This window comes from Parambassis ranga, chromosome 5 (assembly GCF_900634625.1).
Source record: "Parambassis ranga chromosome 5, fParRan2.1, whole genome shotgun sequence".
NCBI classification, from domain to species: domain Eukaryota; kingdom Metazoa; phylum Chordata; class Actinopteri; family Ambassidae; genus Parambassis; species Parambassis ranga.
Window position 1 is genome coordinate 5,838,997 of NC_041026.1, and position 26,184 is coordinate 5,865,180.

The following is a 26,184-nucleotide window of genomic DNA, read 5'->3' on the forward strand; positions in this document are numbered from 1 at the left end:
AAAGTGCTCTCATGTGAGGGCTTTTTGTCTTGGATGAGGACATCGGGGAGGGGGAATGAAATAAAAGCAGAGCTGTGAGATGATATCTCTCCGTAGACTTCATTAGATGCCAGATTGTGCTGCGTGTGAACCGCTCGCCCCAAAAGCTGCTTTAGAGTATCCTGTTCAAATAAAGTGTCAAATGTTTAAATGGACGGGGCAGAGGCACTTGTTGTTTGTTAAGCGTGTTTGTTTGTGTGCTAGACGCTGGAATTAAACAAAAAGCAAGGAGTGTTTGTTCACTTTGGAGGTGAATCGCTATCCGGAGGGAGGTAACGGTGCCTTCAGAGGGTGGATTCACAACCAAAGATGACCTGCCTGGCCTCCTGGCACTCCACTGGATGTTGGCTGCCAGCTTCCCTCTGCGTCCATCCAGAATCTGCCCTCTGGGTGCACACAGATTTATGGCCCTGTATTATCCAAACTGTTACTGCAGTAACTCTGTGTTTGTGAGCCCCAGAAGACCCGCAGAGCTCTTTCCTCTCCAGGTCAGGAAATACTTATCTGTGTGTCAGTGAGCCCGTTGCTCAACATTTAAATAGATTCTCAGGGTCATTTCAGTCTGCCTAAAGGGGGGTCATAGGCATGTTAGAGCTGACTCACTTATATAAATCACAAACAGTCCAATGTATAGGAGGTAAAAGCCTTTTTGAGACCCATCATATCTTAAAACTGTTAACTGGCTCAAATTATTTATACAGCTGTCCACAAAGTCACATTTATTTATGAACAAACTAATGTATAAAACAGGCATTTTAAATGGTGGCTCAGCCATCTGTTTCGGACGCCTCCCTGGTGAGGGGGAGGAGACACCGGGGAAGAGACTATGTCTCTCGGCTGGCCTGGGACCGCCTTGGGATTCCCCCCGAAGGAGCTGGAGGAAGTGTCTGGTGAGAGGGAAGTCTGGGTGTCCCTGCTTAGACTGCTGGCCCCGGATAAGCGGTTGAAAATTGATGGATGGATGGATGGATATAAACGGGACCTCTTAATCTATCTGCTACTCCACCAACGATAAGAATTGACTAGAAACTAGCACAGAGTCAATGTAAACAACCACCAGAGTGAGCTTTACCACATAAAGCTGCCTTTTAGTGGCCAAAACCAGGCCTCACCCACACCTCAGTTTGTAAAATGATGGAGTTAAATGTAGTCCAACACCTGAAGTGTAGGATGTTTTTTTCAAGTATTATACAATTAAATTAGATCATTTAAAATATGCATATTATATATAAGTATGAATTCATGGCGGTGTGTGTGTGTGTGTGTGTAATAAAAATCATCAGGAGCAGCAGCGTGCTTCTGTCCGGATGAAAACATCAATAACACATGCTATACTTCTATTGGTTGCCAGGATGTTTGAAAATTCCAAACGCTCCTCCTCCTTGGGTTCGTTGCATGCATGTCAGCTGGGCGGAGACAACTCTTGCCCTCGCTGTAGTGTTTCACATGAAACGACGTGCAAACAATATTGTTTCTCTTACATAAAGTTACAACACGACACAACGCGCTGTTGTTGATATTTGTGCAGTTATTTTGTGCTTTAGTTATCACCTTTTCTTTAGTGTTGCTCTGGGCGGAGCCGGTACGACAAAACCAGCGCTCCTTTTAACTAACGGCATCCGTCGCGACTTCCTGATTGGTTCGCCCGGCTCAAATTCTGACCAATGAGAAGGAGGCGCAGCAGATTTAGATGTGGAGCTGAAGCACTTTTGTTTGAGCTTTCGTGTGTGAGACACCGCAGCGGATTTATACTGTTTACCACAAATACAGACGGAGTTTCTTCCCCAGGAACCACGCACCGGGGAATAAATATACCACACGGTAGGATTATACTTTAATCTGTACAAATGTATTAGTTGTGTAGTTGTAGTTTTGAGTAGTGGAGAGAAACGAAACTGAATAGTCGTGTTCAGTGTTTATGTGCTAGCTAAAATGCTACACATCGATGTGCGTTGTTATGATTTTTTTTAAAAGCATCTTTTTATGTTTTATTTTCATTCTCCCCATCAGTTACCCGGGTGCAGCGGCTTGTTTTCAGGAGTTACCGTGAAGGAGAAGAGGCCATGCCGTTTACGAGGGGGAAGAAACCCACCACAAGAGCTGGGAGCAAGATCCCCAAGCTGTCCGCGACCAGCGCGGAGAACCAGGTAACACACACACGGCTGCAAGACTTGAATCCACTGCAGTGCACAGGCATGGTGTGTGTGTGTGTCTAACATCGTGTGTGTGTGTGTTGCAGGAGGAAGGCCCGCAGGTGAAGAGGTCCTCCTCTCCTCCTCATGGAGCGCCTAAGAAGAGGACGGCTTTCATCGACATCACTAATGTGAGTCCAGTTTGGAGACTTTGGTTAGCACACTACAAAACCGGGCTAGCTGCAGGTACAGAGGCTCTTTGTTAGCTGGCACAACGTTCTGCTTTATTTTTTTTACAGAAATGTAAATAAGGCGGTTTCTACACGTTACAGATCGTTCTGCAAGACTCAAAGTTCAATCAATCATGGCGTCCTGGATGCTTTGTGTGTCCTTATGCACACGTTTTTGTTGATTTAAGCTTGGCCCCATTAGCTGTATTTTACGTATATTATACGTGATGCATTTAAATGCCGATGAGTCCCAGGTTTGCAGTATCTTGAGTGTTAACTGCTCATCCGTGTCGATGACAGGCTGTGGATCTGACCGATGGTTGGCTCAGCAGTGACGCCAGCTTCAAGAGAGTAAGTGGGATGCTGCTCGTGTCCAACACAGGGGTTGCAGTAAAAGGTTTATCTCCTTCATTGTGGTGCAGCACTCGGCCTTCAGATTTACTGTGACATTATCAGATGGTCTGGACACCAGGATAAATGAGACAGTTGTCAGTTTCCCTTACGTCTTGTGTAGATGTGTACACTGTGTAGCTGGGCTCGCTGTGTTTCCCCACTGTGGTGTGAATGTGTGCACTCTGCTGCCTCACAGGGGTGTGAAGCGATCGTCGTTCTTGTTTCGGCCACCTCACAACCTTTAAAGCTTGTTGTGAAAGGAGTGAGGTGGCAGAGAATTGATTCACTGAGGCACTGGGACATGAGTGAATTTAGTTTTTATTGACTGTTTCTGAGAGGAAACATGTACAAAACTGTGCATCCTTTACTGTTTTCCCCAGGCTCATAAGGTTCAGTTCAGCATCCCGGGCAAGAAGAAGGAAGCGGGGAAGAAGACTGAAAAGAAAACAAGTGTCACCTCTGTGTCAGCAAAGAGTCGAACCAACCTGAAGAAGTAAGTCTCTCTCTTCTTTCCCCCAATTTAATATCCTCAGCTTGTTCTTACCGTTTTTAATTTCTGTCCTTCGTCAGGTTGTTGTCTGCGAGCTCGGAGGAAACTGACCGGGAGAAAACCGACTCTGAGGAGGACGAGAACTCCTCGAAGGATGAGACGGCGCCAGTAGAAGAGCTGGTGAACCCTGTGCCCCCTGCTGTCCGAGAAGTGCCAGCACACCTTCGAAAACAACACGTACGCACGACAGAGGATGCTTCCAAAATGAGCTGAGGGGGTCTCGACAAATTCTAACGTATATATCTCTCTTTTACAAACAAAGATCCCACAGGAGTTTGACATCGACTCTGAGAACTCGGAGGACTGTTACATGTGTCCAGAGTACGCAAAGGACATCTTTGACTACCTGAAACGCAGAGAGGTGAGCTGAGCTGCTGTACACGCAGGTCCAGCCTCTGTGTCTGGGTTTTAAACGTCTCTGTTCTGTCGTCTGCAGGAGAAGTTTGTTCTCACTAACTACATGACCAGGCAGCCCAGCCTCAATGCAGAGATGAGGGCCATCCTGATCGACTGGCTGGTGGAAGTGCAGGTGAGTTTGTGTTGTTGTGGGTTGTGTTGGAACCACAGAGGTGTGTTTGTACCCGCTCGGCTGACTGGCGCTCGTGTCTGTGTAGGAGAACTTTGAGCTGTACCACGAGACGCTGTACTTGGCCGTAACGATGGCCGACCACTTCCTGTCAAAGACGGTGGTCCTCAGAGAGATGCTGCAGCTCGTCGGCTCCACCACCATGCTCCTCGCCTCCAAATTTGAGGTGAGTAAAGGAATAAACATCTAACGGTAAAGTCTGTCATCTGCACTGGCGCTCATTTGTTCATGATCTTTCAGGAGCGCAGCCCGCCCTGTGTCGATGACTTCCTCTACATCTGCGATGATGCGTACAAGAGGGAGGAGCTCATTGCCATGGAGGCCAACATCCTGCGGACTCTGTCCTTTGACATCAACATCCCCATTCCATATCGGTTCCTCAGACGCTATTCCAAGGTCAGAGTGTGTGTGCGGTGTGTTGAGTGATTCCCCTGCAGAGAGCTCCGTGCGTGGTTTTTGACTTTTCTTTTCTTTATGTGTCTGCAGTGTGTGAATGCCGGCATGGACACGCTGACTCTGGCCCGCTACTACTGCGAGATGAGTCTGATGGAGATGGATCTGGTGACGGAGAGGGGCTCCCTGCTGGCCTCAGCTTGCCTGCTGCTGGCGCTGGTCACCAAAGACCTGGGTGGATGGGTAGGATGCTTCAACCGATCTTTGTCTTTTAGCTAATTATGGCCACGTTTGTTTCTGTGGGCTTTTTTTTTATATCGGTGTAGTACATATGTGTCTGCTAGCTTTTCCCTTGGAGACCAGTTGGCTCCTTTCAGATAGGATGTTGCCAGCCGAGGTAGCTGCTTTTACACAGATTGTGTTATGAAGTTGCTCTGAACGCCACCGCTTAGTTCTGATTTTGTTCGTTCATGCTGGTGTTACCTCGGATTTACACCAGCTGCGTAATGTCAGCGGTGCACCGGCCACTGTGAAACGCTTTCATATTTACTCAATGAGGGTTTTGACACTAGCCGCGGAGCAGCGTGTTTGAGAAGCATCCCAGAAGCGCAGCTCCGAACCGCACCAACCGCACAGCGAGCACACAGGAAGTCAAGCACCAGGACACAGAGCTTCCCGTTGATTTTTCAGAATAAAACGAGATTGAACTGTCACTGATTTAGCGTTGCAACTAGTGTTAATTTTGGCAGCAATTTCTGATTTAGTTTTATTTTAGTCTTGTGACTAAAATATTTGATTTTAGTCACATTTTAGTCATCAACATTTTTTAACTTGTAGTCTAGTTTTAGTCGACTAAATATCAAAGAATTTTAGTCGACTAAAATTCTGATATATATTTTTTCATGAAATAATTAAGGTTTGAAGTTCAATAAAAACAGGCACAGCTTTAACTTGTGTTATTTGAAACAAACACCTCTTTATTTAATTGCTATGACCTTTTCACAAAAGAACAAATGACCAGTGAGCTGCTCTCCCTGAATACACTGTTCAGTCATGACCTTCTTCATGAATACTCCATAACTACAGCAAAATAATTCAGTGACAACTTAAACAGTGCGCATGGTTTGCAAACTGTCTTTGTCTTGACATCAAACATGTCCGTGTGTGTGTTCTTCTCCTGTTTGTGTTACCATGCATGAGGACGCCTTCTTCCAGCATCGCGGGGTAACGTCCTTACGCAGAGAGAGCACTTCTGATTGGCTCTCTGCCGCCGTCTCCTGATTCGTCCCTCCCTTCCACAAACAAAATCTGCTCTGATTGGATCTCGTCTCCATCAATAATTTCGTCTTCGTTTTTGGCACCGTGCGTTAGTTTTTATTTAGTTATCGTCTCATTTTTATCAGCAAAAAAAGGTCGTTAACGAAAACTATGACAAATGATTCGTCAACAAAATTAACACTGGTTGCAACCAAATGAAAAGGCAGGGAGAGAAGCAGCAGCAGCTGTTTTCAGAGTGGAAGGTGAAGCTGCCCTGAGTGTACGTGTGTTGATGGAGTAGACCAAGGTTTCAGCAATTTCATCTGTAGGAGCTTGTAACATAAGGACATGCAGCGCTGTAGTAACGCGTCCTGTGGGGGTTGATGGGAGACGGCTGGTGTAAATCTGGGGTTACACAATGAGAGTTGTTTGAATCGTGTACATATTACAGACTGTGCAACAGGTACTGGTGTAGCGGAGCAGGCTACGTTAGCTGACTACTCTAACATAAATTAAAATATTTGTGGGGCAAAGCTCTGTCTCCTGAATGATGCGTCCAGCTCTTATCTTGATGACATGATCTTGTAACGTCACGTGCTGTTGTTCTTCTTCCATAGTCTCCCATCCTGCAGTTCCACTCCGGCTACCAGACGTCGGATGTAGCCCCCGTGGTCAGAAAGCTCTACTTCATGCTCCTAGCTCCACCTGACGATAAGCTGAAAGCCATCAGGAGCAAATACTCTCACAAGTAAGTCAGTTTGAAGCCACACCCACCTCCTCATCTTCTCAGCTCCTTTCTAATCGATTTGTTTTTTTTTAAATAATGTTTTTGTTTACAGGGTGTTTTTTGAGTCTGCGTGCTTGCCGTTGGTCGACATCGATGTCCTGGAGAAGGCCTTAGCCTCTCAGTGAGACGTCACAAGAACAACCCTGTACATAATGTTAATATGTTGAATATTTATATTTGTTTGTTTCTTATCGAGTTTAAAAAATAAACTTAAATTCCAGTTGATGGAAAAGAGTTTTTTAAATGTGGGCATTTAGTGTTATTTTGTGTTTCTGATATTTTATAAGGAAAAAAAATCTTAATTCATTAGCGTTGTGTAAATTCCCCAGTCTGTGTATTTAAGGCCTTTTAAACTGTAGGTGCACTGCTACATGTACTGACGAATTATGCACAGGCCCACATGTTGGAGAGGTGTTCATGTCTCGTTGCAGTAGGCAGGTATGCAAGTGTGTGTGTTATTTCAAATGTTGTACAGTGTTTATCATGTTCATATCGATACTAATAATCTGTATAAAAGACAACTGGATTATGCAGTCCTGCTTTTAAACAACTGTCCTGTGTACTCTTAAAATAAAGAAGTCTTTTATATTTCATTGTGTTTGTTTAGTTGCGTTAGATCTGTGTAGAGGATGCAGTGGGGGAAAGTAACTAAGTATTTATACTTAATGTATTTCTAATTTACTTAAGTAAAAATAATAGTACTTTCTACTCTGACTCCATGTTGCAGCTGTTACCTGGACTTTCTCCTCCACTACATTTCTACAGTGTCTGTAGTTCCTTGTTCCATGTGATGAACACAGTGCTGGACTGATGTGAGGTCAGACTCTGCATGGAGCTGGTGTCACGCTGCCAGCTGTGTTTCTATAATGAGCCTCAGTCATGATGCCGGTGCTCTGGCTCAGTGAGCTAACTAGTTAGCTGCTGTCTGCTAACACAGGTCCATCCATTAATGTCTGATTAACATGAATCTACAGCAGGAACACTGACACAGTAAACATGCTGAATGCCTGTTTGTTATCAGCAGCCTCTCTGTTCACTTGATGCCCACAGCCTGCCTCATGACACACAGACCTGTCCATAGCTGCTTCTGGACTGAACATGTACATTAACTGCACATGGTCCATTTTCATTTGAGATGATTTCTCGATTATTTTAACCTGTTCAGATCCTTTGCAATGGAAATCAATCATATATATTCAGTGTGTGAGTACTTTTACTTTGAATACTTTAAGTACATTTAAAAGTACTTAAGACTTTTACTTAAGTAGGATTGTTGATGTAGCACTTCTACTTTTACTTAAGTACCGAGCTTCAGTACTTCCTCCACCACTGGGTGGATGTGACTGCAGCATGGCCAGTAGAGGTCAGTAGTGTACCATTGTGTGAAATGGAAGATTCATACTGATTATGGCGTCCTTGCTTTACCATTAATGCTCCAAAACTATACGTTTTGATGAAAAATGTACAGTCAGGAATATCATACTGGGGTTTGTATGAAAGCCTTGGTTGGTATTAAGCATCCAAACCATCTCAACAGAACCCTAAATCAGCCACATGGTCCTGGTACTGCCGGGTCTACAGGTAGGGGACAGAGCTATATCTGCTAAAGACCACTTTAGCTTAATTTTATTATTGCAAACTGCAGCTTTATGCTCCAATATGTGCTTTCATTTCCTCACACAGACCTGGGCTGGATGTGGATTTTATGTCCAAGCCGCTCTCAATCCTTGCTCAATAACAAACCAGATGCTGCATTGCATCATGGTCCCTAGAGGCAGCTGCTGCTGTCAGCTTTGAAACAGGCAAACCTGCCTGCTTCTTTATTGTTTGTGACTTCAGGAGGTTTTTCTTTCAATGAAATGTTGGGATTGTTCTTGACGTTTGAGTGTGGGTCCTCTGCTTGCGGGTGCAAAATGTGATTTTATTTTAAAGTAACATATTTACAGACATGAAGGACATTTTTGGTGTTTTTTCTGTGCAGTTTTTCATCGAACCTGCCACCATCTGGCTCACAGACCTCAACCTCAGAACCAGACTGATGATCAAAGGGGATAATCAGAGGAAATTTAGAGACCCTAGAATTAAACATAAATGTTGTGGTCATCTGCCTCCTGCTGTTCCTGAGCCCATCCCTCCTCTGTTATTCACTCGATCAGTTAGTGATTGATCGGCTGCATTGTGTCTGAGTGTGCATTCATTCCCAGAGTTCACTTCGAGCTACAGATCCCAATAACTCCAGGCTGATTAAAGTGTGCGGGTGCAGATAGCGCCCATCGGGCCGGGCCAGATACGCATCTAACCCGGTGCTGCCGAACAGCATATGAGCTATTGATCAGTGGAGGATGCTGGGAAATAGGCTGTTAGCCCTGCACCGTCAGTCAGGCTGAGAGTTCTCGCCTCTGAGCTGCAGCTGCTGCTCAAAGATCTCAGTGTAAAATCGCTCGTGGAGCAAAAGCAAAGCTTAGGGTGGATTTTTTGTGTGTGCGCAGTTTTCGTCTTTAGTGTTTCAGCAGCGCAGTTTGGAGCTTTAAGACGACCGCTTGATCCCATCAATATCCAAGAACTGAGCTGAGATGAGCAGGTCAGGGTTTGGCCTCACTTGACTTTAGTGTCTTATATATTTTACTGAGGATTAAGCTAATAACTGGACAACTTTAAACCCACTGTCTGTGGAAAGTTTCTGATGCTCCACATAAGAAAAGGTTTTAAAAAAGCCATTGATTTGATTCTATTCCTCTCCTCCTTTCCATGAGAAAAAATGCTAATTTGTGTTAGCAAGTTAGCATTGAATAAAAGGGAAAGGGGGGTGGGGTACACCTTGAATAAGTCCAGTCCATCAGAGGGCCAAAAACACCAACACAAACAAGAAAACACACACTTCTCCCAGCTTCTATTAGCTTAGCTATTAGGCTACACCACAGTGTTAGTGTAATTACTTTAACTGCCACAAGGGGAACCAAATGCTCCACACCAGATCTTTAAGGTGGCTCTAGATTCATCATTCCATTAGATTTCCTTGTCGTAATAGATTTGGAAATATATAAAATTTACAGTTATGTTTTAAAAAAAGTAGTTCATGGTTAAAAATGTGTGTTTTTGTTGTTTTTGTGTGTTTTCCTGGTCAGAGTGACCCTCTCCTTTCCTCTCATTCTGCTTTCTTGGATGGAACTGCAGGTTTGCAAAACAAAAGCTTGATGCTGCCAATTGTCTCTCTGCGCGTACACGTGCGCCTTGCTGTGATTGTATGTGTTCTGCTTGCATTGTGTGCGTCGCCATGTTGTGCCATTAGCATTCCCCAAGCTGGATGAGGGAGAGGAAAGGGCAACCTCACCCTGTCCGAGAAAAGACGGAGTGAGAAAACAGATGAGGCAAAACAATGGGTTCGACTGTTGTCGCCTCCAGTGTTTGTGTTTATGTGTGTGTGTGTGTGCCAGACTGCATGAATATGGATGCAGCGGCCGGAGCTGCAGAGCCAATGAATATATCATCATGAGACGTGGTTGTGTGAGAGTGTTTAAAAATTGAACAACATCTTAAAAGGTCACTCTGATACGGATAAGTGGGTAAAACAAAGGCTGCAAAGAGCCCAAAGGGGGCGATGCATGAGATAATGACGTCTCATTTTCTGACCCGTGTAACCTGCGTCTAGCAAAACAAAGGAGAGGTAGGAGCGTGAGTGCTTGGATGACTGACGCTGGCATGGGAAACATCCCATTGTTGCTGCTAAGCTGTAATTTTACAGACAGAAAAACAGTAAAAACATGAGACCCTCAGATAAAACGCTGCTGCTTCCAGTCCCTTCACTTCCATGTGGGTGGACTCTTTATCCTCTTTCAGTGCTTTGTGTACACTTTTCATCATGTGACACTTCCTCTGTACCTCCTTTGACAGCTGATAAACCGACACTTCGACTCCTTTCAGTCAAGACAAAAATCAAATATACTCTACTTTTGTCCCCGCCTACATGCATACACTTCAACTGATGTATCACCTCCTCCCGAGTGTTTGTGTATAGATCTCCGCTCTCACTCCTTCTATCTCTGTACGTCTCGGTTTTAGATTTTTTATTTTCTGGCATGATTAATATCTCTCGGCCAGTTGATTGAGAATTAGATGCAGAACAGATTAAAAATCTTTCAGAGTGAACTTATGGAGGAGGAGGAGGAGGGGGGGGCAGGAAGCCGGTTGCCATGGCAGCAAAGAGGTTTTTTTTTTTTTTTGGCAGGCATTTAATGGGGATGGGGGCTTTCAGCTCCTCATTTGTTTTCATTGATCTCAAGTGGACAATTTGTTCCTCTGAAATGGCCGTTTTGGAATCATTTCCCTTCCAGATGGACTTTAAATGAACCTTAAGACACTGACTCGTTGATCAGACAGCAGAACAATACTGATTTCTTAACCCTTTAAAGTCTTTTCTGCTCATCTGACTCATCTGTAACTATAAAAAGTAACCATACTGTTTCACACTAGAAAATCATCCCAGTGTTTGGCAAAAAATGGCGGCCGTGTGATTAGAGTGGCTTTTCTTTGTTCTATGTTGTAAATTAGTGAGTTTTAGGATGATCTTTGCCTAACCCCTTATCCTGTTTGTAAGCCCCCTCTGTGCCAGATCCAAAGCAAATGACACATAATCAAGGGCAAAAATGAGAATTCAATGGTGTGAAATTCAAACTGTTCACAGCGTCAGGAGGTCCTGAACCTCAGACTCCTGAGTGCCCCTGTCTCACCCACCAGGAACGGACCATCCAAACCCAGTCCGTGATGCCAGCAACATGTGACGCACCACAAAAAGTGACGTTGGACCGTGTGAGTCACGGCCTTTTGGTTCTCTCACGTTTCCTGTTGCAGATGATGGATGGATGACTGTGAGGCCGACGGGTTAAAGAGCGATTCTCTGTATGTATCAGAGGCCCTCTCCTCCATTACATTCTGTCAGCACAGCCTTTATTAAACAATACATCAAGGTGGCTGAAAAGAGCAAGCGTGTGTGTGTGTGTGTATAAAACCACATCACACTGAAATCCTACAAAAGCATCACTGAGCAGAAGGTAATGACATAAACACACATGATTTTAGGCTCGTAGCTGAGTCTGCTGTAAAAACCCGCTGCGTCACGCTTCAGGATCATTCGGCCAGTTTTCGTGTGATTGCACCTGTGGCCTCCTTCTGGTGGCTGAATTGAATTCGGGTCTATTTTTACGCCACTGCGGTGGAGAGATTGGTGTCTGTGCCTCCTGTGTGATGAATTTCAACCCAGTGTGCGTGTCGATTGAGAGGATCATGGCGCTGGCTCTGCTGTGTGCGTTCAGACTGCTAACAGAAAAGACCACAGCTCCTGTATTCACATGGGCGTCGTGTGTGTGGGGTGCTGTTCCCGAAATGGTCACTTGAGGGCAGCCTCCAAATATGAGTCAATCTTCATAAGTCTCCGTGTTAAAATGTTCAACTTTACAGCAGAAATAAACATGTTTACGGCCGGGTTTAAATGGGTGCTACGTGGTTAACTTTTACAGCGAGCCTCCAGGGAATCCAGAAGCAATCAGGAAAATAAGACCCAGGTAGTTATTGGAGCAGTGTTCCCTTGTGCCAAACAGCTTCTTAAATGTTCTTTAAGACAGAGCTGAGCCCCACAGCAGATCGGTCTGTCTACACTCTGACTCTTCAGTCAGCCACTGAAAGAATGAGATCACAGATACAAGAATGAGCTGAAATGAGGTTTGTCTGGGTGGCTGGCCTCTGCGCTGGGTGCTGCTGGGGGTCGAAGAGCTCACGGATTTAAAATGACCTCTGCTGCTGCTGCAGCTACACATCACATAGGAGACATGAGAGGTTTTCTAGTACAGGTGACTAGAAGCTTAAATCAGACCTCAAGGTAAAAAATCTATAAAATTCAAGGACTGCAGCTCTCCAAATGGCCAGGCACTCTGCGCAATACAAATAAAGGATGTGGTGACTATAGAATGACATTTAATCTGTTTTTAGACTATGATAGCATGGCTTAAAAGTAATTGATGTGGACTTTCTAGTCCACATCAAAGTCTTTCAGACTGGGAAAAGTTAATCCAGCTAAGTGGGACTGAATCCAGTTTGCCTTTAACCCGGATACGTTCAGACCTATTTTCAAATCCGGCTATTGCACATACACACTCAACCTGGATTGATTGCACAAGTCTGAACAGGGTCTAGGTCTGTCTGAAACTGGATTAGGTAAGTGCATCCTTCAAAGCCTGCATGTTTATTTTGTCACTGCACACCACTCCCTGGGCTGTTTTTTAGTTAATTCAATGACCATAAGTAAAAACGTGGCATCTCTATTTTTTTTTTATACTGCAATAGTTTTTATTTTATTTTTTTTTACAGTATTGCCAGAATTTGTGGGAAAAAAATAAGAAATTAATACTTTTCCAACCTCCTGTAGTTATTTTGATATTTTATACAGCTTTACTTGGGCCTGCATGGGTTCTGTCCTTTGATTGGTCAGCGGTCACAGGTGATCCAGTCCGGCTGCGGTGATTGGTGGGAGGACCGGAAGTGAAAACGGACAGCGGAATCACCGGAGGAAAACAAAAACAACGCATACACGTTACTCTGTTTCTGTGTGTGTGCGTGTGTTGTTTCTTTTGTCGGACTACAACAAAGTTTTCTGACGGCGAACTGTGAGTATCTGCTGCTTTGTGCCACTATTTTTTACATGTGTGTGATTGTGTAGCATCAAAACGATAGCGGTGCTTTTGTATTGTGTCTAATAAAAGTAGAAGTCGAAATTATTTCAAACGTTACTGTTTACCCGAGGGTCTAATTTTAAAATGAGATGTTTAGCTACAGACAGACATAAATAACTAGCAGCTATTTTTAACAACATCCCAGAAATTAGCCTGCTAGCACCTGCTAGCTTGTGTTGATGAGTTGATTAGCATTTGAGCACTTCCGGTTCCCTCCTCCTGAAACCGCTGTGTGCTGTATTCGGATTAGCATAGAAAAGAAGAGGCGGTGCTAATTTTTGGGGGTTATATTGAGCCCATAATTTGGATTAGCATGCTAGTAGTTCTTGCTAAAGTTGTTGGAATAACTGAATCTGTATATGGATTAGCATGCTAACAAGGAGGAAGTGCTGCCGAGTGGGTGTAGCAGAGTTTGTGTTTTGGTTTAGAATGATAGAATATGTAAAATTAGCAATGATTAAAGTAAATATTGTTGATACTGGGAGTATAAGTGAAGCTATTTAGCATGCTCCTGCAGACAGTGCAGATGCATTTGGCTCTGATAACACATTTAACATGGTTCTGCTGTAGTAGAAATGATTCTATTAGAGGATTTAGTTTTACTTGCAACCGTAAGGCAGCATGGTTCTGATGAAGTAATTTTTTATAGAGTTTAGACAGAAACTAATCAATCACAAAGGCTGTAATCAATGCAGAGGAACCAGGATGGAACCCTTTTACTTAGTGAAATGTCTAATGCATACAAATACCCCGAGCTAATTAATGAAGGTGTCAGACAGAAGGGAGCAGCAGTCAGAGAGCTGCAGAGAAATGAGGAAATGTGTTGCTGTGTCACCTCGGTGAGGCAGTGTGGAGCTGGAGAGCAGCCCTTCCTGACACTGCAGCACTTTCGTAGTGGATGAAATGTTGTTTTTGTCTTGTGTCCTATTTTAATCACACTCACTGCCCTTCGCTGCTGCTTTTAGCCCTGTTTGACCCTGATGTTTAGTGCTGTTTTGAGGCATTAGTCACTGTTGTCTTGGGTTCACTGATGCTTTGACTAGTATAGTATCCATAATTTGCCTGTGGTTGCACCTCCCCTTTTTCCTCATTTGACCATTTTTGTTTAATGATGTGTGATGATGATAGTCTGATATCTTTTGCTGCCTCACATGTGCCTTTTTAAACACCTAGACCCTAACTCCCCACAGATCCTTGTCAACAGAGTGAATCTTAGGTGTTGGGTGGTGGTGTGTATCGTAAGATAAAGTATGTTTGACTGTGCATAACAGAAACTGTTTCTACATGCTGAGAGGATGGTGTTTCTTTTGGCTAAATATAAAGTTCAGTGTGAGAGAAGCCCAGAAATGATGTCAAACACACCCTCTTTGCCACAGAATAACAATGAGACCGCTGCTTTTCCTTCGGGCTGCTTGTGAGTTGTTAGTTTTCCGACCAGCCACCCAGAACAAATTGGAGTGCGTGTTCAGTCTCAGATTATCAGCAGTGGCCTGTTGGGGACAGTAGTTGCAATCATGTGTGAATATTTGAAAATTTAAATTTATATAATGAAAGGGAATGGAAAAAAACTAAGGTACATTTGGCCTAATTAGGTTTCATTTTGGAGCGTTTCTGAACCGCGAAGAGCATTTAAGGAATGTAAGGATGTACAAAGCCACATGCACGCCCTTGGAGTGCACATCATTTCTCACCTGATTGATATTGCAGGATTGTAAAAGAGAGATGAGTTGTTTGAGGTCATTTCCAACTTTTTCTGTGGCGCTTCATAGGAATTGTCTGCCTGACTATAAGAACATTTCCACATGAATCTGCTGTGTTGATTGTAATGGCTTCAGCCATAGTCATGGCAATATGGCTTATGATTTTGGGTGGTTTGCTTGTTCATACTGTTCTTGTGAAGGTGATACCTCAGCAATGCTTTGGCAGGATTCCTGCAACTTCACCTGGAGGATGAACTGATTTTAATGTGCTATATGCTAAGGCCAGTACTACTGTTTCTGCTGTGAATTTGAATGTGATGACACAGTGATAGGTTTAAATATGAGCATGTCGCTATAGGCAAGCACATATTTTTACACATCTCCAGTATCCGTTGTCCAAATAGCTTAAGCTGTCATAGTTGTGTTAGTGAAAAGGGTTAGGATCTCTTCCTCCAGCTCCTCTTGGGGAATCTCCAGCTACTCCCAGGCCAGTCAGGAGATGTCATCTTTCCAGAAGATACTTGGTCAGCCTTGGTGTCTCTGCCCATATGTGCTTGGTAAATTTCTAAAGGGAGGTGGCCAAGGTGTAGACCACCTTAACTGGCTTCTCTCAATGTAAAGGAGCATTCACACATTTTTTTTTATGAACTCCACATTCCAGCTTGGACAGTAAGCTCTAAATCTATATATAGCCAGGAAATCTAGGTTTGTTTGTGGATGTTTGTTAACTTATGTGTGAATTATGTGTTTAATGTATGTTTCAATCAGATATCTTGACCAGAACGTAGCACAAGTTCAATTATGTCATGTCTGATTTTGACAAATCATCATAAATAATCACACATATCATCTTATGACTTCAAATTATATGTCAATGCCAGTGTCACAACAGTAACATCTTCACAGCACTTGTATTGTCCAGACAATGGTCAAAAGTTCAATATGATTAAAATTAAAATACTTAAATCATCATCATCTCAATTATAATTATTACGATAATTATGGATTACATACATGCTGTAAAATAATTGTAAAGTAAATTCAAACCAGACATTCCAGTACCTTAGCTGTGTGTGTGACTAAGTGTACCAGATTACATTGCAGAGCTTCCGAGCAATACTAGGAGTGTCAGAGAAACAATGCAGAGTGAGCGGATATGAGCAAAGTGGAACAGGTTTGTTCCACCGCCAAATATGCTGTCATCATCTTTGGTAGTAGTGACAGCAGTAGTGGGAGGTGTTTTTGAACATTGGAAGCTTAAGTCGCCGTTGATGCCTGGTGAGATGAATGTAACAAAGCCTGGTTTGGGGCCAGTGACGGTATTATTGATCCAGTCCTGGTACTCAGACAAACGAATGTTTGTATAAGGGGTGTAATAGTGACAGCTACCAGTGTCAAACCCAACTGCAATCTGGATCCACAGATCATCCTTTTTGGTCACCACTGGCCCCCCCTTATCCACCTGTGCACAAAAAAATACTAGTTAAGACAAGCAGGTATGTTTTTAGAGGAGGATCAGTGTTGGATGAATCTAGTCTAGTAACCGTAAGGTTGGTGGTTCGATCCCAACTCCTCCCTAGTCACTATTGTGTGTTCTTGGGCAAGACACTTCACCCTAGCCTGTGGCGCGCCTTGCTAGTCATTGTATGACACTGCTTGGCAGCAGCCGTAAAGAATTTCCCTCTGGGATTAATACAGTAATACAGTTTCTGTTATGACCTGGTGCTATATAGAAATTAAAAAGAAATTAAATTTACTTGTCCTGATATAATGATATGGGAAACACTGAACTGATTCTTAAATATGGTAAATGTTGGATAAATAGGCTGTGTATTTTATGCTCATCTGGTATTTCCAGTGTGTTAAAAGTAGAAAAAACTCAACAATGTGAACCGAACCGAACCGAAAACCGTGACCTCAGAACCGTGACCTCAGAACCGTGATACGAACCGAACCGTGGGTTTGGTGCACCGTTCCACCCCTATTAAATACCCCGAAAGTGGTGATACTCACACATATGCCTCCAGGTCTGAAGGCACCGCAGATAAAGTCCTCTGTGATTGTGAAAAGGTGTGAGCAGTTGCACTCATTCTGTCCGATTACTGGCACTTTTTGCTCTTGCAGAGTGGCGGGTGGGGAACCAAAATCTAATTGGTGAGATTTCAAAGCTCAGAGATGTGCAAGAAATCCAACAGCAGTGAGAGGAAAAAAAGAAATACTAACTTTTGCAACTTACCACTTTTAGGAAAACCAATCATCCAGCTGCTCGTCCCATTGTGGAACGTGCTGTTTGCGGCGGCTAAGCAGACTGGCTGTATGTAGTCTGTAAAATTCACAGGTGCCGACAGCTTCAGAAGGGCGATGCTTGGATACTTAGGATAGGGAATAATAGCATCAAGTCCCCGTTTCACCTGATGTGCGTTTGAACCTGCCCGATTGTTTAGGCCCAGAGTGACCTCTGTGGAGGCGACGAGACTTCTTTAAGACAAAAAACAAAACATAAGCGTTCAATTTCATTCAAGTATAGTGAACGGAGAAGTGGAGCAGAGAGTTTAGTGCTACAAACAAAACCGGAAATGATACAGTGACTCCTCACCTCCATACACAGTCGCCTTGTGTCACCACCCATTGATTGTTGATCAGGGACCCTCCACAGAGCCATATCTTACCAACGTCTATGGTGACCGACCACGGCCAATTTCCTGGAGTCTCATCTTCACCTCCATTGATGCCTGTAGCCCTGGCACACACTGACAGCAAAGTTGGGAGTATGGGCAGAGAATATGCCTCAGTTACATAGTAGGTGTGTTATTTTAAAACAATTAACTGACTTGGATTCTTACCATCCAACTGTGAATGACAACCTGGAATTTGAAAAGCAGAGACATGAATGTTATCATATACACAATAAGAAAAAATAAGGCTAATCTAGGTCAAAATTTACAAATTTAAAAGCATACAGCATAGAAATAACATAAGTTGTTAAAGCTTTAAATGAGGATGACACATTGACGTTAATATGCCTTGTGTGCCATGTTATATGTTACACCTTACCATTATATGAACTTTTCCATTCAATGGCAGTTTATGATTACTCTACAGAGTCCTGTGATGAATTGTCTTTAGAAAAAATCTACTCATATTTCACTCGATAATATAAACCTCTACAATGCTTCTGATTAATTTCCTTCCAGCTTTAAGTAGGTACTACTGGTGTGAATAAAACATCATGTTCTACCTTGGCATAGGAGAGTGATCACCAGAACACCGGCACACAGAACCTGTTGGAGAGCCATTTTTCAACTGTGTCCTTACCTAGACCTAGTCTTTAACAACACACACAGTACTGGAATGTAATCCTTAGCTCCACCCAAAATCCCATGAGTCAGAGTAAAGGCATCAACTAAAACCTGTTGATCTTGCCTGCCTGTGGTTCTGATGTCACAAACTAAAGAAATAGATACACAACACTTTCCGGAGGCCTACTAAAGGGTTTCTACAACTTGGGTTTCATATTGCATTATCAAAGTTACAATAGATATTAAGTTTTTCATATTTTTTTGAATTTTTTTTTTGCAGTATTGCAGTGTTTCTCGATTCTTGATTGCAAAGATATTTATTGAGGATATCATGCTAACCAGCTGGCTGCATACACCCTTATGCATCAGTAAACATCAGGTCTAGAGGTAGTAAACCAATGCAGTGTGTGTAATCTACTTAGTCCATCAGAGCAGAGATTCTTGCACAGTAGTTATCAAAATTTTTGTATCTAATCGGGTATGTGGACAGCCAGCCACCATGTGTGTTTGAAGGGTGAAGAGGTCAGGCGTCACATGGCCTTGAGGTTAATTAATAATGCAAACAATTATCAGATGCAGCTCTAATAGATTGCAGCATTAGGATTTGCCACCTTTATAACCTAAAATAGACTAGCAGGACACTGAAGTTGGTCAAATCAATGATTACATCCCCAAAATGTGCTAAACACTGTTACACTAAAAGCTTGCTGACTTGCGCAAAGTGGAACAGGTGTTCACCACTGACAGACACATTGTAGTCAGGAGTGGGTTTGGGACAGATGAAAGCACCAGTGGCTGTCCTCATTCATAAATGAAAAAAAAAAACAATAAAAAAACAATTGTTATTTCGAAACGACATGTCACTTTTGTCAAAGTAGAACACTTCACATTTTCCTTTCAAAGAACAAACCGGTCCTCACACCTGTGATGCAACCACTGGGTATTGTTCAAGGGTATTGTTTGTTAGAACACACCTACAACAACTTCAAGCCAAGTTTAACCCCCGCCTTCTCTTTTTAAACAATTATGTCAGAAAATGTTTGTCTTTGTATTAATTATTTTTCTGTTTTTCTTGACAGATGTAAAGACATTACAAAAATTAAACTCAAACTATTTTACATCAACTCTCCTATGCTCCACAAAACTCCTGCCCCTGGCACACATGCAATGTGGTCATTACCGTAATGAATGTAGCGATCAAAAGAGCCATTTCTCAGCTTTCAGAATCCAATTTTTTCAATTTTCAAACATAAACAGAGCTACGGTAGTTTGAACAGCGCATGTCAATTTCTGTCGCCGGGGACAGCTCCGTTTTAGGAAGGTTAAAGTTGTACATAACTAATCTTGTACTTCCATCCACCTGCCGTCTTGCTGGGTTTTTGGTTTCAGGAAGCTCTGGGACCGTGATGAGTCTTCATGTCCAGATGTGCTGTTTACTTTAAGTTCTCACTGATGCTAAGATTCACTGCTACTTTGTTGGCAATTGGATCTATCACTCATCAACTATAGTTGTTGGCCCTATTGTGTGTCTTGCGTGAAGCCTTAAAAAAATCATCACACTGTAAAAAATAAAATAAAATCCTGTAAAACCTTGCTTTTCCCAGAATTTGGTAAATAAAACAATGTTTTTTCTTCGAAATTATTTTTTTATTGTATTATTTATCAAGTGGAAACCAAAACACAATTTTAGAAGATCAAAGAAATCAACATAAATCATGTTAAATGTATTAATATCACGTCATATTCCAGAATCACTATAAAAATAATGGATTACCTCATGAGAACTACACCTTCACAGTGCTTGTTTTGGTTCAAAAGTTCAAAAAAGACCATAGAATGTATGGAAAAATGGATAAGACCCCATCAAAAATACATCGTAATCCAAGTTTGTTAATAGATACCTAAGCTGTCAGATAAATGTGTTGGAGAGCAACTCAAATGTTTACTTTAACACACAGTAAATGTGCTAGATTGCATTCCAGTGCTGCCAAACAGCACACAGTACAACAACGCAGAGTGTGCTGAAGTGAGCAAAGTAGAACAGGTCTTCACCACCACCAAACAAACTGTCGTCTGTAGTGGGTGAGACAGTAGTTGAGGGAGAGGGCTTAGGAGGACTGGTGGGGACAGTAGTTGTGGTAGAGGGGGTAGGAGTAGGGGTGGTGACAGTAGTTGTGGTAGAGGGGGTAGGAGTAGGGGTGGAATCAGTAGTTGTGGTAGAGGGGGTAGGAGTAGGGGTGGAATCAGTAGTTGTGGTAGAGGGGGTAGGAGTAGGGGTGGAATCAGTAGTTGTGGTAGAGGGGGGAGGAGTAGGGGTGGAATCAGTAGTTGTGGTAGAGGGGGTAGGAGTAGGGGTGGAATCAGTAGTTGTGGTAGAGGGGGTAGGAGTAGGGGTGGAATCAGTAGTTGTGGTAGAGGGGGTAGGAGTAGGGGTGGAATCAGTAGTTGTGGTAGAGGGGGTAGGAGTAGGGGTGGAGACAGTAGTTGTGGTAGAGGGGGGTAGGAGTAGGGGTGGAATCAGTAGTTGTGGTAGAGGGGGTAGGAGTAGGGGTGGAATCAGTAGTTGTGGTAGAGGGGGTAGGAGTAGGGGTGGAATCAGTAGTTGTGGTAGAGGGGGTAGGAGTAGGGGTGGAATCAGTAGTTGTGGTAGAGGGGGTAGAGAGACTAGTACAGTCGAAGGACAAGTCAGAGTCAATGCCTGGTTGACTGAAGGTCACAAAGCCGGGCGTGGGGCCAGTGACAATGGTTTTGATCCATTCCTGGTATTGGGACACACGAGCATAGACGCCTGGTTTCTGTGGCAGGCCGCAGCCTTCACCAAAACTCACAACTCCGCTCTGGACCCAGATGGAATCATCCTTTTTGGTCACCAGTGGTCCTCCTGAGTCTCCCTGTGAAAAGATAACAGTTGTGAGGACAAGTTGGTACCATTGTAGAGGCGGACCTGATGTGGATGCAATCATCCTCATTAACACAATGCTGTTACCCAGCTTAGGTAAAGGACAAACCAAACCTGGAGGTTATTTAATCTCTTTACCTGACATGCATCCTTCCCTCCAGCTTTGAGTCCAGCACACATCATGTTGTCTGTGACCGGTGGGGAGATTTTGTAGCATTTGCACTCATTGTTTCCCACTATTGGCACATTTACCTCCTTCAGAGTGTCTGGTAATGAGTTAGGACCTAATTGAAGAGAATTCAAAGCTAAGAGCTGTGCAAGAAATTCAGCAGGAGTATTGTCAAAAGAATATCTAGCTTACCGGTTTTACCAAAACCAGTGACCCAGCTGCTAAGGTTGGTGTAGAATGTGCTGTTTGCAGCGGCTAAGCAGACCGGCCTGATGTAGTCTGTGAAATTCACAGGGGCTGACAGCTTCACAAGACAGATGTCATTGTCATAGGTTTCGTTGTTGTATTGAGGATGCTGGATGATGTCTTCAATTGTTGGTTGCACCGTATTTGGCGATGGAACAGAAATGGTGTGGAGGCCCAGAACGACCGTTGTATTGCTGAGGTCATTTCTTGGAGACAAAATAAGAGTTATTTTTAAGAGATATGTGAAGTCGTTGGTGTGGTCAAAGGTACGGCAAGATCATCAACGCGTAATGTAGCTACAGCAACTCCATACTTTGTTATGCAGTGAGCAGCTGTCAGCACCCACTGATTGTTGATCAGGGACCCTCCACACAAAAATGAACCAATCTGAAAAAAAGTAAGCCATGGCCAACTTCCAGGAGACGCATCTTGGCCCCCTATGATTTTGGTGTTGAGGTTAGCCTTGCCGCACTCTGAAAATGAGACAAAACATGTCCTCATTTATAAAAGAAACAATATGTTTGTTATTTCGAAATGACCTGGCACTTTGTTTGTCAAGAAGAAAAAATAAAGGTGGAACAAATAATCCATGAATCAACATGAAGTACTTCACATTTACTTTTTTTACACAAACAAAAGAACGTCAAACTAAGTTTAACCCCCTGAGGCCCACATGTTTTTTTAAAAATGCTGCCAAAAACAGGCCATTTATTATAGAAACACCGTGGAAAAAACTGCAAGAATTGTCAGGTTTTGCGGACTCAATGCATGTCAGAAAAAAAAACTAAAAAGCAAACAAAACACCCCCTTCTTATAAGTATGGTAGTTCTGTTTACATAAGAGTGCAGCATTTATACTGCAGTGAAAAATGAGCCCACCCTGACCAATGCTAGGGTCCAATGCTAATGAAGAGCATTTGATTGTTTGAACTTGATATAGACATCTCAGGCTAATTAATTAGTTTCTGGAAAGTACCTGCCCCTTTTCTTAGACCAATATTTCAGGTTATTAAAGGAGGAAATATAACTTGAGCGTCAGAACGCTTGGAAGCTTACCAGACATCTGTGAGTTACAGCCTGAAATGTAAAAAGAGGAATGTTAGACAAAGGTTTCAGGATGCCGCAGGTGATGACAGATAAACATTTGCATAACATAAGCACTTCGATAAGCTAGGTCAACAAGTATACAAAGGATATTGTGTACAGATATATACTGCCTATAGTTTATTGTAGTGTGTTGTTCCAATATACAGCTCACTAGAGGCTGTATTGTTGGTACATGTTTTTGCTGTTTTTACACAATTAATAATAACAACGCTTGATACTACTTCCACAATTTTTGACCCTGTTCCAGTCAAGGCATAAAGGTTGTAGAAAGAACTATAAAAACATCCAAATAACCTGATCTTCTCTGCACACATTGTCCCTTTCACGAGCCTAATCGAAACATTTTTTAATTTGTCTTGTACCTACACTACTGTAGATGATCTGTAATGCTGTAAATACAAAACTCTTTCTTACCTGTGCACACAAGAATGATCATAACAACGGCCACACAGACAACCTGTCGGAGAGCCATCTTTCATCTGTACCAATGTCAATCTCACCTTAGCATTAAATACAGTGCCTCTATTAATGTTTCCTTGCTCCGCCCTTTATCTTCAGAGTGCTCATCACTGTATCATGTTTGTATCATGTTTGCTCCTCTCTCTCTCTCTCTCTCTCTCTCTCTCCTTCATCCTCTCTCTCTCTCTCTCTCTCCTTCATCCTCTCTGACTAGCAGCAGGACTGGTTCCCCCTTAAGTTGACGGGTCCTGCTCAAGGTTTCTTCCTCTTAAAGGGAGTTTTTCCTTGCCACAGTGCTCTTAGGGGGGTTCCTGTGAAGCGCTTTGAGACAATGTCTGATTGTAATATGCGCTATATAAATAAAACTGAATTGAATTGAATTGAATCAAGTAAAACATGCCAATCTGTATGATGTGTACCTGTCCTCAAACAAAAACCACACGCATTCACGGAATGGGAATTCCAAAGACATTCCTCTAAACCACCATCCTGAGGCGCACTTGTGCTGCTTGCTACACCATCCAAACAGCCTTCCAGACAAAAAACATACCATTTAGTGATGTTTTTTTTGTGCTGCCCGTCTCGGCTAAATAAGACAGGCTACACAATTTCACCGACATGAGGGCAGTTTCCACTGATTATTTTAACATTATAATCTCCAAACATGGACACTAGAAGACTAAGGCAGGTCGTCACACTACACATGGCTGTCAGATGGTTGTCCTGCTGGGTTTTTGGTTTTAGGAAGCTCTGGGACCGTCATGATGTGGTCCTAGTCTTCATGTCCAGAAGTACTGTTTACTTTAAATTCTCACTGCTAAGATTGTTACTTTGTTGGCAATTGGACTAATAACTAATCTGTTACATCCAATCCAAACACAGTTTTTGTCCATGCCTCTGTCTTGTTGGCCCTATTGTGTGTCTTGCGTGAAGCCTTAAAATCATCACACTTTGTAAAAGAATGAATCCTGTAATCCTGCTCTGCCCAGAATTTGGCAAAAATAGAACAATGCAATGTTTTCTTTAGAATTACATGTTTATTGTATCCTTAAATCATACACGTAAGTGGAAACCAAACCATTATTTGAGAAAATCAAACAAATCAACCTAAATCAGTTATATGCTGTGTGATTAATGTATTATTATCACGTCATATTCCAGAATCACTATGAAAATAATGGATTATCCGACACCTTATTTTGTCCAAGTAACAGTCAAAAGAATGTATGGAAAAATAGATAAGAATTATTAGACCCCATCTAAAATAAATCATAACCCGAATTTGTTAATAGAAACTTAAGCTGTCAGATAAATGTGCTGAAGTAAAAGTAACTCAACTTGAATGGTCTTAGTGTCTGTGCTTAGTTGGAATATTGATCTACGCATGCCATGTAGTGCAGTAAATAAATCCAGTGTCCATAACGCTTTTGTTGCTTTATTTCCAAAGGTGCTGAAACTGTTAAGGAAAACTAAACTTCTGCAGGTGCATCGACAACGACTCTGACTACGGTAGAAAAACTGTGTGCCTTCCTACCAACTACGACAAGGTAGAAAGGTGTGGCTTTAAAGGTAACGCAAGGGGTGCCCTCTACTGGCAGAATAACAGAAAACATAGGCCACAAACCATTTAAACCAAACTGTGAAAAACACAAAATTCTTTCTTGGTCCCTACATTTCTGGCCCCTAATTGTTTAATTTTACAAAACACACAAAATAAACAATTACTCAATAAGTCCTTTTATGGCTGCTCAATCAGCAAGCAGACCTTTGTGATAGGCCTAATGAGTTCAATGGTTTGAGTCTTTACTTTGACGCTTCTTATTAGTCCATGTTCATCTGGGATAACCTGGATTATCCTGCCCATGGTCAGGAATTTCGGGTGACTCATCCACCAGCAGGACAGTGTCCCCTGGAGCAAAGTTCCTCCTGATTTTGGACCACTTGTGCAGCATCTGGTAGCAGCTTTAGCTCAGCTGTACTGTTGGTCAGATCTTGATTCAGCTCAAAGATTTGCTGCTGCTCCGTCTCCTCCACTATACTCCTGAACTGGCGGTTGGTTTCTGTCAGGTTTTGAATCTCTGTGGAGATTTCTCTCTCCGAGTGCACTCTCCTCTTGTTCTTTCTTCCTCTCTCTGTTCTGTCTGTCTTTCTTCAGCCTTCACTCGAGACAGCTCTTGCAGGTTGTGGTTCTTCTGTTCAGAGAGAGTGAGGGCAGCTTCTGTCATCTGCTTGGTAGTGAGAGAGTTCACAGCTGACTTCTGCTCGTTCAGAGCTTCCTGGAGCTGACTGATCTGCATGAAGGCTGCCCTGATGGAGCGTCCCATCTCTTCTGGCAGCTGGATGAAGATAAGATAAGATATGATAAAACTTTATTAATCCGAAGGAAATTCTTGTGCCAGAGGTATCAAGTTACATTAAATGCAGTTAAGTACAGAGTATAAGAGTATAAGTGTCACTATAATCCAAATCAGAGTACAGTACACGGTATGAGCACAATATATGATACATTGTGATGGCACACACAACCAGCTGAGGAGTCATTTTTCAAGTGTACTTTTTCCTGCTTGCCACAGACTACATTTATAACACATGTACCTGTGTGTAAATCATCCCTCTTGATCAAATGGGCATGGACATACAGTAGAAGGAATATTGATTAGAGGTGAGCAGTGGATTCTGTCTGTACGTAGGTGTGTAAAGTGAAGTGTGAAATTCATTCAGGAAGCCAGTGCTCTTCATTCTCATATTTTAACCTTCATTTTGGCACATTTCTGTCACATTGCTCAGATTCATAACAAAGCAGAGGTGCATTGATGGTGATGCATGTGCTTCCCCTTGACACGAAGTGGGAAGTCATTCTTAACTTGCCATTAGCCATGTCTAGTTGAAGAATGGTAATAATTAGGCTGTTATGGCAAGTGTTTCCTCTACCATTATGTTAGGGGGCCAGCCCGTCCCCCAACGGCACCCATTGCCCCCCTTAAGTCACTTTTATTTCATTTTATTTTCTATAGGCTTATGTTAATCACCCTAACATAAGCATGTCATTTCTGTCTCTACATGGTTGCCTTTTTACAATTCACTGCTGCTGTCTGTGCACAGCGGCCTGATTGCTCATGACCTGCTAGTTGGATAGACCGAACTCCATTCACGCTAAGCTAAACCAAGCTAACGGTACTGATGCCTTTTGTGTCATGCCAAGATGGTAGGCGAGTTT

At 42.8% G+C, this 26,184-nt stretch overlaps 3 protein-coding genes and 1 long non-coding RNA gene across 5 annotated transcripts in view; 2 read left to right on the forward strand and 2 right to left on the reverse strand.

The window, feature by feature from the left end:
• The first annotated feature begins 1,737 nt into the window (after positions 1-1,737).
• On the forward strand, positions 1,738-6,955 carry ccnb3 (cyclin B3). Of its 2 annotated transcripts, XM_028406448.1 has the most exons (13): positions 1,738-1,860; positions 2,050-2,186; positions 2,279-2,362; positions 2,702-2,752; positions 3,175-3,287; positions 3,365-3,521; positions 3,607-3,705; positions 3,781-3,873; positions 3,959-4,096; positions 4,171-4,326; positions 4,417-4,566; positions 6,198-6,328; positions 6,420-6,955. In XM_028406448.1, exons 2-13 carry the CDS (start codon positions 2,103-2,105, stop codon positions 6,490-6,492), a joined length of 1,329 nt encoding a protein of 442 aa, XP_028262249.1. In that variant the 5' UTR covers positions 1,738-1,860; positions 2,050-2,102; the 3' UTR covers positions 6,493-6,955. The 2 variants fall into 2 exon arrangements, with proteins under 2 accessions (XP_028262249.1, XP_028262250.1); XM_028406449.1 differs by lacking the exon at positions 2,702-2,752.
• Positions 6,956-12,910: 5,955 nt separating this feature from the next.
• Positions 12,911-26,184, forward strand: part of LOC114435838 (uncharacterized) — a 51,017-nt gene continuing 37,743 nt past the window's right edge. The window contains exon 1 of the long non-coding RNA XR_003670661.1: positions 12,911-13,023. This is a non-coding gene — a long non-coding RNA (uncharacterized LOC114435838). The remainder of the gene's footprint in view (positions 13,024-26,184) is intronic.
• LOC114435837 (tryptase-like) lies at positions 15,814-18,106 on the reverse strand. The gene is made up of 6 exons (XM_028405754.1): positions 18,028-18,106; positions 17,633-17,653; positions 17,386-17,539; positions 17,026-17,267; positions 16,803-16,936; positions 15,814-16,251 (listed from the first exon to the last, which is right to left on the reverse strand). The coding sequence occupies exons 1-6, from the start codon at positions 18,083-18,085 to the stop codon at positions 15,883-15,885; spliced, it is 978 nt and encodes a 325-aa protein (XP_028261555.1). The 5' UTR covers positions 18,086-18,106; the 3' UTR covers positions 15,814-15,882.
• Positions 19,881-23,071, reverse strand: LOC114435834 (serine protease 27-like). Its single transcript, XM_028405751.1, has 6 exons — positions 22,923-23,071; positions 22,458-22,478; positions 21,716-21,875; positions 21,349-21,608; positions 21,126-21,271; positions 19,881-20,979 (listed from the first exon to the last, which is right to left on the reverse strand). The coding sequence occupies exons 1-6, from the start codon at positions 22,978-22,980 to the stop codon at positions 20,527-20,529; spliced, it is 1,098 nt and encodes a 365-aa protein (XP_028261552.1). The 5' UTR covers positions 22,981-23,071; the 3' UTR covers positions 19,881-20,526.

Excerpts from the sequence above, each read along its gene's own strand:
- ccnb3 (XM_028406448.1), top strand. The coding sequence starts at position 2,103 with ATGCCGTTTACGAGGGGGAAGAAACCCACCACAAGAGCTGGGAGCAAG. Across the intron at positions 2,753-3,174 it reads GTGACGCCAGCTTCAAGAGA|GCTCATAAGGTTCAGTTCAG; the intron begins GTAAGTGGGATG and ends TGTTTTCCCCAG. Across the intron at positions 4,567-6,197 it reads CCAAAGACCTGGGTGGATGG|TCTCCCATCCTGCAGTTCCA; the intron begins GTAGGATGCTTC and ends CTTCTTCCATAG.
- LOC114435837 (XM_028405754.1), bottom strand. The coding sequence starts at position 18,085 with ATGGCTCTCCAACAGGTTCTGTGTGCCGGTGTTCTGGTGATCACTCTC. Across the intron at positions 17,268-17,385 it reads CAAGGCGACTGTGTATGGAG|AAGTCTCGTCGCCTCCACAG; the intron begins GTGAGGAGTCAC and ends TTTGTCTTAAAG. Across the intron at positions 16,252-16,802 it reads TCAGACCTGGAGGCATATGT|GTGGATAAGGGGGGGCCAGT; the intron begins GTGAGTATCACC and ends TTTTGTGCACAG.
- LOC114435834 (XM_028405751.1), bottom strand. The coding sequence starts at position 22,980 with ATGGCTCTCCGACAGGTTGTCTGTGTGGCCGTTGTTATGATCATTCTT. Across the intron at positions 21,272-21,348 it reads CACTGGTTTTGGTAAAACCG|GTCCTAACTCATTACCAGAC; the intron begins GTAAGCTAGATA and ends CTCTTCAATTAG. Across the intron at positions 20,980-21,125 it reads GAGGGAAGGATGCATGTCAG|GGAGACTCAGGAGGACCACT; the intron begins GTAAAGAGATTA and ends ATCTTTTCACAG.